Source organism: Ananas comosus, linkage group 1, assembly GCF_001540865.1.
Source record: "Ananas comosus cultivar F153 linkage group 1, ASM154086v1, whole genome shotgun sequence".
Classification (NCBI taxonomy): Eukaryota; Viridiplantae; Streptophyta; class Magnoliopsida; order Poales; family Bromeliaceae; genus Ananas; species Ananas comosus.
Genome location: NC_033621.1, coordinates 21,525,422 through 21,536,458, shown reverse-complemented (window position 1 = coordinate 21,536,458; position 11,037 = coordinate 21,525,422). Strand labels below are relative to the sequence as shown.

At 41.3% G+C, this 11,037-nt stretch overlaps 1 protein-coding gene across 2 annotated transcripts in view; it reads left to right on the top strand.

Annotated features, from left to right (window-relative positions):
• Positions 1-10,192, top strand: part of LOC109707742 (putative ABC transporter B family member 8) — a 14,502-nt gene extending 4,310 nt beyond the window's left edge. Inside the window, exons 4-9 of one of the 2 annotated variants that reach the window (XM_020229260.1) lie at positions 72-529; positions 5,940-6,480; positions 7,261-7,440; positions 7,582-8,868; positions 9,070-9,488; positions 9,605-10,192. In XM_020229260.1, the coding sequence (XP_020084849.1) occupies positions 72-529; positions 5,940-6,480; positions 7,261-7,440; positions 7,582-8,868; positions 9,070-9,488; positions 9,605-9,956 (3,237 nt within the window). In that variant the 3' untranslated portion in view covers positions 9,957-10,192. The remainder of the gene's footprint in view (positions 1-71; positions 530-5,939; positions 6,481-7,260; positions 7,441-7,581; positions 8,869-9,069; positions 9,489-9,604) is intronic. The other variant, XM_020229269.1, reaches the window with a different exon arrangement.

Genomic DNA, 11,037 nt, shown 5'->3' with positions numbered 1-11,037 from the left:
ATTAACTAACCATATATATATGTCCATGCATTTATATTTCTCCTTTCATTTTATATGTATGTATTTTGCAGGTGCCAATATTTCTCGTGCACTCATCAGTGTTCATCTCCGGCCTAGCATTCTCAACATACTTCTCCTGGAGACTCTCCTTAGCTGCATTTCCACTTCTGCTGCTGCTCGTAATCCCGGGCCTGATCTACGGCAGATACCTCCTCTTCCTTTCTCGAAAAATGCGCGATGAGTACGCAGAGGCCAACGCGATCGTCGCGCAGGCGCTCGGCGCCATCAAGACGGTGTATTCGTTCACTGCAGAGCGAAGGATCGTTGGTAGCTACGCGGCCGTTTTGGAGAAGGCTATCGGGCTCGGTGTCAGGCAAGGGACTGCGAAGGGGCTGGCCGTCGGGTTTACGGGGCTCTCGTTCGCCATCTGGGGGTTTCTGGCCTGGTATGGCAGCAGACTGGTCATGTTCCACGGCGAGAGCGGCGGACGGATCTACGCGGCGGGGATAGCCTTCGTCTTGGGTGGATTGTATGTATAGTTTTTCCTTTCAATTTTTGAATATTTCGTCTAGACTTATTAATTTTCTTTCGCCTCACCATATTGGGTTGAGAGGACCTTTAGTCGCGAGGAGGTGATGGGACATCGTCGATCGATCTCCTCTTCCCGAGCTTCCTCTTCCCCAACGATCTCGTCTTTCCCGACGATCTCCCCGGATGATCTTCTCTTCCCCGGCGATCTTCCCGGACAATCTCCTCTTCCTCGATGATCTCTCCTGCTTTTGAAATTTTAAGGAGAGAGGGAAAGTAGCGGGATCGGAGCGGCTGAGTTCTATTTATAGTGGTGATCGTGATATTAATGGTGTGAGAGAGAGACTTCTCGAAAAATTGCGACTCACGGTCCACGAGGTCATCCTCACCTCGTGGACAACATAAGAGATCTAGTCCACGGTGGACTCGTGGACTCTCTTCCCCTTTTCCATTATATATATATAGAGCCCGGCTACTATACTATACTATACTATTAATAGTACGAAGCACTTGGTGCTACCAAGTTTTCTGCCGTTAGATCTACCCTTTTGATTATTTTCACCCGTTAGATCATACTATTCAACCAACCACCTACTCAAATCCTAGAGGGCTCACATCATCCTAACCACACATCTTTTAATCCAATGGCTAAAAATTTGGTAGCACCAATGACTTGGTGCTATTAATAGCATAGTAGCCTAGTTCTATATATATATATATATATATATATATATATATATATATACCTAGTAATATATAGTATATATAATTTTAATTTTTTAAAACCTTATATTGTATAATATTTTTAGGTGTGTTTTTGTGAGATCAATTTCCAAGGTCCAAAACAGCCTTAACCTTTTGACACTTGTTTACTACTGGTTCTTGTCGACCCATATGAATTTTTTCATTACAAGCGAAGGCCAAAAAGTCCTTGCCTCCGGGGAGTGCGTGCTTGACGGTGTAGGGTAGCGACAGCATAGACAGAATTAGACAGAGAGAGTGAGAGAGTGCCTTCAACCTCATTATAAGGTCGGGACCGGGGTGCAACACAAAGAAATTGGCGTTTATACCTCCTGGCACAGAGGGTGGTTTCAGGGGAAGGAAATCCTATCTGGCTTCTTCTTTTCCTCCCATGTTTTGAAGATTCGGGTAATGGGAAGGCCATCGGAGGCTGGGGGAAGGGGGAGTATTGCCTCCGCCGCCACCACCGTCCTCATCGTCGTACTCTCCGTCGCCCGTGCCCTGCCACCGCCATGCCACAAGAAATAGCCGGCGACCGGAGGGGGAGAGAGGGGAAGAGAAAGAGGGAGAGAGAAACGCACTAGCGATGTTTACACCAACTAAAATCGATCGAGCTTAAATGTGATTAAATTAATTAATTAAAACTAAATTTACGATTGACTCACCCATCAAAATGCCAGATACTGGTAGACCCATCGAAAACGTCCGGATCTTCTCACTAAAATAAGATCAAACATAAAAAATTAACCAAATTGTAAATAAAATTGTAGGGTTTTCATTTAACAACAAGAGATCTTCTCGCCAGATTTTTGTGGCTACAAATTTCAAACGCTTGCGGCCGCCATCCTAGGATTTTAAATCAGATCGGTAACAAATTGAAGCAAAAAAGGGATTTTAAATCTAATCGGTAACAAATTGAAGCAAAAAAGGGAAGATGAATCATTCCAGACACTACAAGAAATTTGTGTTTTAGGGGCAATAATAATAAAAGAGATAAATTTGATATTAAAACTATTGGCAACATTTAATAATTAACGTTGCCTATGCCCGAGTTGGTGATTCTTTCACCAATATTTGAATAAAATGTTGCTAATAACAAGTATAAGAAGACATATAACAAGTGTTACTGAATAAGTAGATTTAGTAATATTTATCATATGTTGGTATAAATGAATCATTTACAACATTACTAAATGTTGCTGGTGTTGGTATAAACTAACCGTTCCAACATTTCTAAATATTGCTAATATTGGTATAAAGTAATCATTTCCAACATTACTAAATGTTGCAATTTTTAATCTAATATACAATATCTCATTCAAATGTTGCTAAATATTATGCTAATTTTAAAAATTAAATGGTAGATAATGCATTAAAAGATAACCAATAATATTTTAACTAATTGTCATTCAATAATAAACCATTTATGCATTTAAAATCACAAGATCAATTAGAATTACAATACCTAAAAACACAAATCAATCAGATATCTCATATATTTCAAATTTAAATTGTTTAAACATTTAAATGTTTAATCAATCAGATAATGCATTAAAAGATAACCAATAATATTTTAACTAATTGTTATTCAATAACAAACCATTTATGCATTTAAAATCACAAGATCAATTGGAATTAGAATACATAAAAACACAAATCAATCAGATATCTCATACATTTCAGATNTTTTCTTGACATTAATCGACTTCAAATAACCAACTATATGGAAGGTCAGGGCTGTTTGGGCTTGAGAAATTGATCTAAAAAAAATACAACTAAAATATTATACAATAATATGTTTAAAAAATAAAAAAATATATATATAATTTTATATATATATAAAATTATATATATATTTTTTTATTTTTTAAACATATTATTGTATAATATTTTAGTTGTATTTTTTTTAGATCAATTTCTCAAGCCCAAACAGCCCTGACCTTCCATATAGTTGGTTATTTGAAGTCGATTAATGTCAAGAAAAAAGAAAGAAAAGAAAGAGAAAAAATAGTTAAAGTTCCTGACATTGTTTACTACTGGTTCTCGCCCATATGGGATTTTTCATTACAAGCCAAGCCCAAAAGTCCTTGCCTCGGGGAGTGGCGGTCCGACGTGTAGGGTAGCAACAATATAGGCAGAATTAGGCAGAGAGAGTGAGAGAGTGTGTGTAATTAGGCCCTTCAACCTCATCATAAGGTCGGGACCGGGGTGCAACACAAAGAAATTGGTGTTTATACCTCATACGTGGTCCTGGCACAGAGGGTGGTTTCAGGGGGAAGCAAATCCTATCTGATCTCTTTTTCTTTTCCTCCCATGTTTTGAAGATCGGCGTGATGGGGAAGACCATCGGAGGCTAGGGGAGTATTGCCTCCGCCGTCACCACCGTCCTCATCGTCGTCCTCACCGTCGCTCGTGTCCCGCGGCCGCCACGCCACGAGAAATGGCCGGCGACCGGAGGGGGGAGAGAGGGGGAGAGAAAGAGGGAAAGAGAAACGCACGAGCAATGTTTACACCAACTGAAATCGATCGAAATTGAGCTTAAATGTGATTAAATTAATTAATTAAGACTAGATTTACGATCGACTCACTCATCAAGATGCTGGATACTGGTAGACCCATCGGAAACATCCGGATCTTCTCACTAAAATAAGATCGAACATAAAAAATTAACCAAATTGTAGATAAAATTGTAGGGTTTCCATTTAACAACATGAGATCTTTTAAATCGGATCCGTAACAAATTGAAGCAAAAAAGGGGAGGAATCATTCTAGATCTCCTTCATTTTTTATAGGCTAAAATACAAAAATTCTTTGATTTTTCACTTTTTTTTTTCTTGACTTTTAAAAATTTACTAGTGCAGAGACCCGCGTGATGCAGCGGGTAGATAATAAAAGCAAATTTTTAAAATTTTAATAAAATTTATATTTACATAACTAAATTCAATTGTTAAAAAAATAAAATTATAGTTAGAAACATATGAAATACATAAATAATAACTTAACATATCTGTCAGGTTCCAGTCTCCACATTATATTTTTTAATCTACGAAAGAAATTTTGCCTACAACAGTGTCTACTCAAAAAAATGGTCATAAGATGAAAATAAAACAAAAAACATCAATCTTAAAAATCTAATACTTTTTGGGAGCACTTCTCTTACTCATCCAAACCTTATACATCTTCTTAATCTTCAGCTGGTAGTTGCTTCCCGCACTGAGTCACTTCTGGATTTTCATTGTAACCTATAAACAAACACCTCATCTGCATCACCAAACTGCGATATCTAAACCGACACAGCCTTACCATCACATCAACCACAGAAATTTTAATTCTTAAACAATTTGATTTGCCAAGAAATTTCTGCGATTCTTGAGAAGTGAGCTCCCACGCAACGTCCCTGCGAAGAGGAGGCTAGGACGCTGCTCCCCTCGGCCCAGTTGTGGGCGTGCGCGAGCCGTGCGAGGAGGCAGTCAAGGTGGCAACGGTTCACGGCGAGCGAGGGCTCCGGCGCAGACCGGCCTGCTCGAGCACTTATATGAGCCACAGCTGAACTTTACAGGACGATACTTCTTGAAGAAGACAACGTTCTTCACATACTCTTCTTCTTCATTATCCTCATAATCTTTGTTAACACAATGAGATAGAGAGAAGGAGATGAGTGTGAGGTGAGAGATTAGATGATAATCTTCTTTTTTGCATGGAAAATAATATGTCAAGCAAAAAAGAAGTGGTGGAAGGATTAATGGTGGAGGGGAGTGGATTGGAGTTACAAATTAAACTCACTAATTGGTGGAATATGATGCATATAATTAAATATGGAGAGGTGCAAGGTTGAGCATTTAAAAGTGGAGATGAAACGTAAATTAAAAAAGATGAGAGCTTGTCACGTCATCATTTCATATTAGGGATTCATATAAGAGTATAGATATTTTAACTAGCTACTGCTCAGTCTATTTTTCATAATTTATACCGAAAGTATTCTTAAAAAATAATATAAATATATTAAAAATTATTTTTTTTATAAAACAACAAGGATAATTTGATTATTTTGCCATCTTTATTACTATTATAAAATCCCTAAAAATATTTCTAAAATTTTAAAGTTTTTTATTGTTGGGAAAAAAAAAGTGAAAAGTTGATATTTATAAAATTTTTTTTATATTTTAGTATTTTGTATAAATTAGATAGTATAACTACAGGATAGTGTTTTAAATATATATAGAGTCGGCCGTCTCTAGCGCAAATAACCAAAGTTTGAAGTGTAATTATTTCATATTTCCAGCTAAATTTATTTTTAAAAAATATAAACGAAATGGGTAACATGATATCTTTTTCTAAAAAAAAAAAATCGTGTTCAATAATAAAATATTTAAATTGACAATCGGATATATTACATGTGATATACACTAGCTATTAGACTTATTTAAATATTATATTTTATATTTTGTCAATATTATTTATCAAATGATGAAAGGTTTTAAAAATAAATTTAGNAAAAAATTTATCCCTTAATATTCAAAATACTCTTCAACACTTCAATCCTATTAGCAAACCCTAACAGTAATGATAATGGAGATATTCCCGCCATTAATCTTTACAGTAATTTTTTTATTACAATTTTGGAAAAATAAATTTAATATATTTATATATATATATATATATTGATGCAGGTCACTGGGAATGGCGCTTCCCGAGGTGAAACACTTTACGGAGGCGTCAGTGGCCGCGGCGCGAATCCTCGACCGCATCAACCGCGTCCCAAAAATCGACTCGTCGGACCCGACCGGGCTCGTCCCGAGCCGGATCCGCGGCGAGATCGAGTTCGACTCGGTCCGGTTCGCCTACCCGGCCCGGCCGGGCTCGCCCGTCCTGAACCGGTTCAGCCTCCGCGTCCCGGCCGGCCGGACCGTGGCCCTGGTGGGGCCCAGCGGGAGCGGGAAGTCCACCGTGGTGGGCCTGGTCCAGCGGTTCTACGACGCGGACGAGGGCGCGGTGAGGATCGACGGCGTGGATTTGAGGAGGCTCGGGATCGGATGGATCAGGGCGAGGATGGGGCTCGTGAGCCAAGACCACGCGCTCTTCGGAGCATCCGTACGCGAGAATATACTGCTCGGCAAGGTGGGCGCGTCCGCAGAGGAGATGTATGCGGCGGCCATGGCCGCGAACGCGCACGGTTTCATCACGCAGCTCCCCGAGGGGTACGATACAAAGGTGAGGGGTTTTTCTGTAAATTTCCCCAAGTTCTTCTCTTTTTTTCTTTTTTCTCTTTTTTAAAAGAAAATTTAGGTACGGTTTGAAAATGTGTGCATTTTTTTTTTTAACGCAATGCTATGAAATTAATGCGGGCATATTGAATATAGCATATTAAAATAGCATTCTCTCTAGTAGTTTTAAATTTTTATGATACAGCCGCATCAGGTTGTAAGTTCAAATTTCAAGACTCTTTTTGCATTTATCTACCTTTAACTTTTTTTATAAATAACTCCTGTAAATTTATATTTATAAATATGGCTTTTTTCTTACCATGCAAGCATTATATTAGACATTCAAGTTGAACATGTAGTATTTTTTTTTTTTTTGTTTGTGTGCTGTTAGGATGTACACTGCTAGGACAAAGTGAATACGGTAAATGCAAAAAAAAACAAAAAACAAAACTTGACTATACTTCTAATTTGAACAAAAAATCTGGAGTTAGGAGGAAAATGCGGAATATAGAATATTTAAACACAATCAGGGAAATGAATCTCTAAAACTCTTTCCAATTTTCTTAGAGATCTAAAATTGGTAAATGATTATGTTTGAAAAGCACAATTTTAAACTAGACCTAACTAACTTTTACCAGCTTCTCGTTGCAATAGAATCAAATACTCTAAATTACAACAAAGCATATTTCAACTTTCCGCCACAACAGAAGATCTGGAGTTTAAGACTGGGTCTTAACTCGCCTCCGAACATCTGAATAACATCATCTTGTGACGATACGTTGTGCAGATAGGTGAGGGAGGCGCACTCCTATCCGGCGGTCAGAAGCAGCGAATCGCCATCGCGAGAGCCGTCATCAAGAACCCGGCGATCCTCCTCCTCGACGAGGCCACGAGTGCCCTCGATTCGGAGTCCGAGAAGCTGGTTCAAAATGCTTTAGATCAAGCATCCATGGGCCGAACAACGCTGGTATAACGATTACGAAAACTTAGTTTCCATACAATTTGATCAAGTTAGGATCCAATTGTAACAGTTTAAAAGTTAGTAACAAATCAGAAACTTCGAAAAATTGAGGACCACTCGCATTCAAATTTGTTGGTTTTCGATCAGGTGGTAGCTCACAAGCTTTCGACTGTAAAGAACGCCGATCAGATCGCTGTCATCGACAGTGGCACGATCGTTGAGGTCGGCATGCACGACGAACTCCTCGCCAGGAACAGCCAGTACTCGCGGTTAGCCAAGCTGCAGAAAGTGTCGAGCTCAGTCGATCAAGATTCCGAGCCTTTCTGGCCTTCTTCGGCGGCACGGAGCAGCGCGGGACGGCCCAGCGTAACCAAATCGAGCCCAATATCCTTCCCGGGGTCGGCCCTTTCTGACGAACGAAGGCCCGACAAGCCCATCTCTCACTCCCCGCCTTCTTTCTCTCGGCTCCTCGCAATGAATTCCCGGGAGTGGAAACAAGCTCTTATCGGTGGCACCGCGGCCGTCGTGTATGGCTCCTTACAGCCGATCTACGCCTTCACGATTGGTGGCATGATCGCCGCGTTCTTCCTCAAGGACCACGATGAGATGGCCGCGGTTATCCGGCGATACGCATTGATATTCTCCTCCCTCTCTGTCATCTCCTTCGTCGTGAACCTGCTGCAGCATTACAATTTCGCGTACATGGGAGAGCACCTGACTCGAAGGATCCGAGTCCGGGTCCTCGAAAAGATCCTCACATTTGAGCCGGCTTGGTTCGACGAAGAGCCCAATTCGAGCGCCGCATTGTGCTCCAGGCTAAGCAATGAGGCCTCCCTTGTTAAGACTCTTGTAGCTGATCGAATCTCTCTTCTCGTCCAAACGGCGTCCGGAGTGGCCGTTGCGGTCACGATGGGCTTAGCTGTGGCGTGGAAGCTCGCCCTAGTCATGATCGCGGTCCAACCGTCTACAGTCGTATTCCACTACTTGAAAAAGATTGTCCTATCGAACGCGTCGCATGACCTAGCCCGAGCTCAACATAAGAGCACTCAGATTGCGATCGAAGCGGTTCGGAACCACCGGATGGTCACGTCATTTGGGTGCTCGGCGGAAGTGCTTCGGCTTTTCGAGGAAGCCCAGGAGAAGCCATTGAAACCCGCGAGGAGGATGGCGTGGGCAGCGGGGGTGGCCACGGGCTTCTCGCCGTGCCTGTCGTTCCTGACCTGGGCTCTGGATTTCTGGTATGGGGGGAAGTTGGCCCAGTCAGGTCAGATTTCAGCAGGTGATGTGTTCAAGACTTTCTTCATTCTGGTGAGTACTGGAAAGTTGATTGCCGAAGCCGGCAGCATGACCTCGGATCTCGCGAAGGGGACGAACGCGGTCGCCGCCATCTTCGAGGTGCTTGATCGGCAAACAATGACTCCGAGATCTTCTCAAGTAAGCCTCTCTCTCTCTATATATATATCCGTCCGCTTCAAATATTCATCAGAGTGTTTAAATTCAAAAGCTTGTATATATCCTGTAAAATTTGAATTTTCGTATGCGAACTTTTTGAAATTTCAGAGTATGGTTGAGCAAATAAACTCTTTTGTAGGAATATATACGTAATTTTACCTACTACGTGTGATCATTATGCAGGTTGATCATCTAAGTGAGAAAACTACATTGCAGAGGAGAATTCAAGGCAGAATAGAGATCAAAAAGGTCGATTTCGCGTACCCGAGCCGGCCACAGTGTCTCGTCTTGCGCGAGTTCAACTTAGAAGTTAAGGCCGGCACGAGCGTGGGGCTAGTCGGGCGCAGCGGTTGTGGTAAGTCGACCGTCGTCGGCTTGATCCAACGGTTCTACGACGTCGACCGCGGGGTTGTTCGCATAGACAGCGTAGATGTGAGGGAACTGGACATCATTTGGTATCGCGGCTTCACCGCGCTTGTCAGCCAAGAACCAGTGATCTTTTCGGGCAGCGTTCGCGACAACATCGCCTTCGGCAAGCCCGAAGCCACCGAGAACGAGATCGTCGAAGCCGCAAAGGCCGCCAACGCTCACGAATTCATATCGTAAGTTTCACGTTTCTCTTATCGTCACAAGAACGTTGCCAAACTCAAAATTTGAATTTAAATCGCATAAGACTAGGAGTTCATTCGGAGAAATTGTGCTCGACAATTTTGCGTAGGTCTTTAAAAGACGGTTACGGTACCGATTGCGGTGAGCGTGGAATACAGCTGTCGGGGGGGCAAAAGCAAAGGATTGCGATCGCGAGGGCGATCATAAGGAATCCGACAATACTGCTGCTGGACGAGGCGACAAGCGCGCTCGACGTGCAGTCGGAGCGCGCCGTGCAGGAGGCCTTGGACCGGATCATGGTCGGGAGGACGACCGTCGTGGTGGCCCACCGCATGAACACAATAAAAGGTCTCGACTCGATCGCGTTTGTCGGCGAAGGGAGGGTGGTAGAGCAGGGGACTTATGCACAGCTCATGAACAAGAAGGGGCCCTTCTATAACTTAGCAACTCTACAAAAATAGGCTCCTTTGTATGAAGAGCGTGTGTTTGTTGTGACCCAAAAATATGCCATGTAATTAGATGTACCACCTCATTGGGCTGAGCAGGTATGCATGCATTTTGATTAAGATATCGTTTTATTATGAGTGCATGTAATGAAAACTATATGGAGAACCAGTTGATGGACTCTTTTTTATGATCTAATGTAGAAAATTTAGCAGAAATGTCCAAGAAGGAAGAGACACATGAATTTGAAGTACTGGATCTCTCTCTCTCTCTCTCTCTCTCTCTCTCTCTCTCTCTCTTTTGATGCCAAAAAAAATTGTGTAAACTTCAAATTGCACTGCTGTGGTTTAGCTTTTCTTCAATTTGCTACTCCTTGGTTCAAAAACTTTTACGTAGCCCATGTTGTTTATTTTTTATTTTACCAAAAAATTCTACATGAAATATGTGACTAAGTGAAAATTTAAAAAAAAAAACAATAGGGTGGCCGAGTGAAAAACATGCTAAACTGCAAGAGGGTAAAATAAAATTTTTTAAACTACAAGATGACAAAGTAAACATAAGCTAAATCATACAGAGAGCAAAGTGATATTTTTTGCACCACAAAATGATAAAATAAAAATGAGCCACATCACAGGGAGACAATTTGAAATTTGCCCTTAAATCAAATATATTATTCGCACTATTTTGTGAAGTTTCTCATAATTTTATCTGATACATAGCATACTATTTTATTATTCTTGCTCGTATCCATATTAAGTAACAGACAAATACTACTCACATCTTCATCTCAAATTCCCAATTCAACAGTCAACTAACGGTAAGTTCGTAATTTTTAAATTTTGTAGGGATACATATGAAACTAGTTGAGAGCCGCTTTTGAAAATACGTATAGCTGAGGGGTTCTTATACATTTTCACCTTTTCTTATCATATATAAAGCAACAAACAGTCGCCAACGAGAGAGAGTGAGAGAGAGCATATCGATGGGATTCGTTTCGTGTTGCTTGTGAACAAGCAGGGGCAAACGCGGTTGGCGCAATACTACGAACACTTCACCATCCACGAGCGCCACGCCCTCGAGGGCGAGATCCAACGCAAA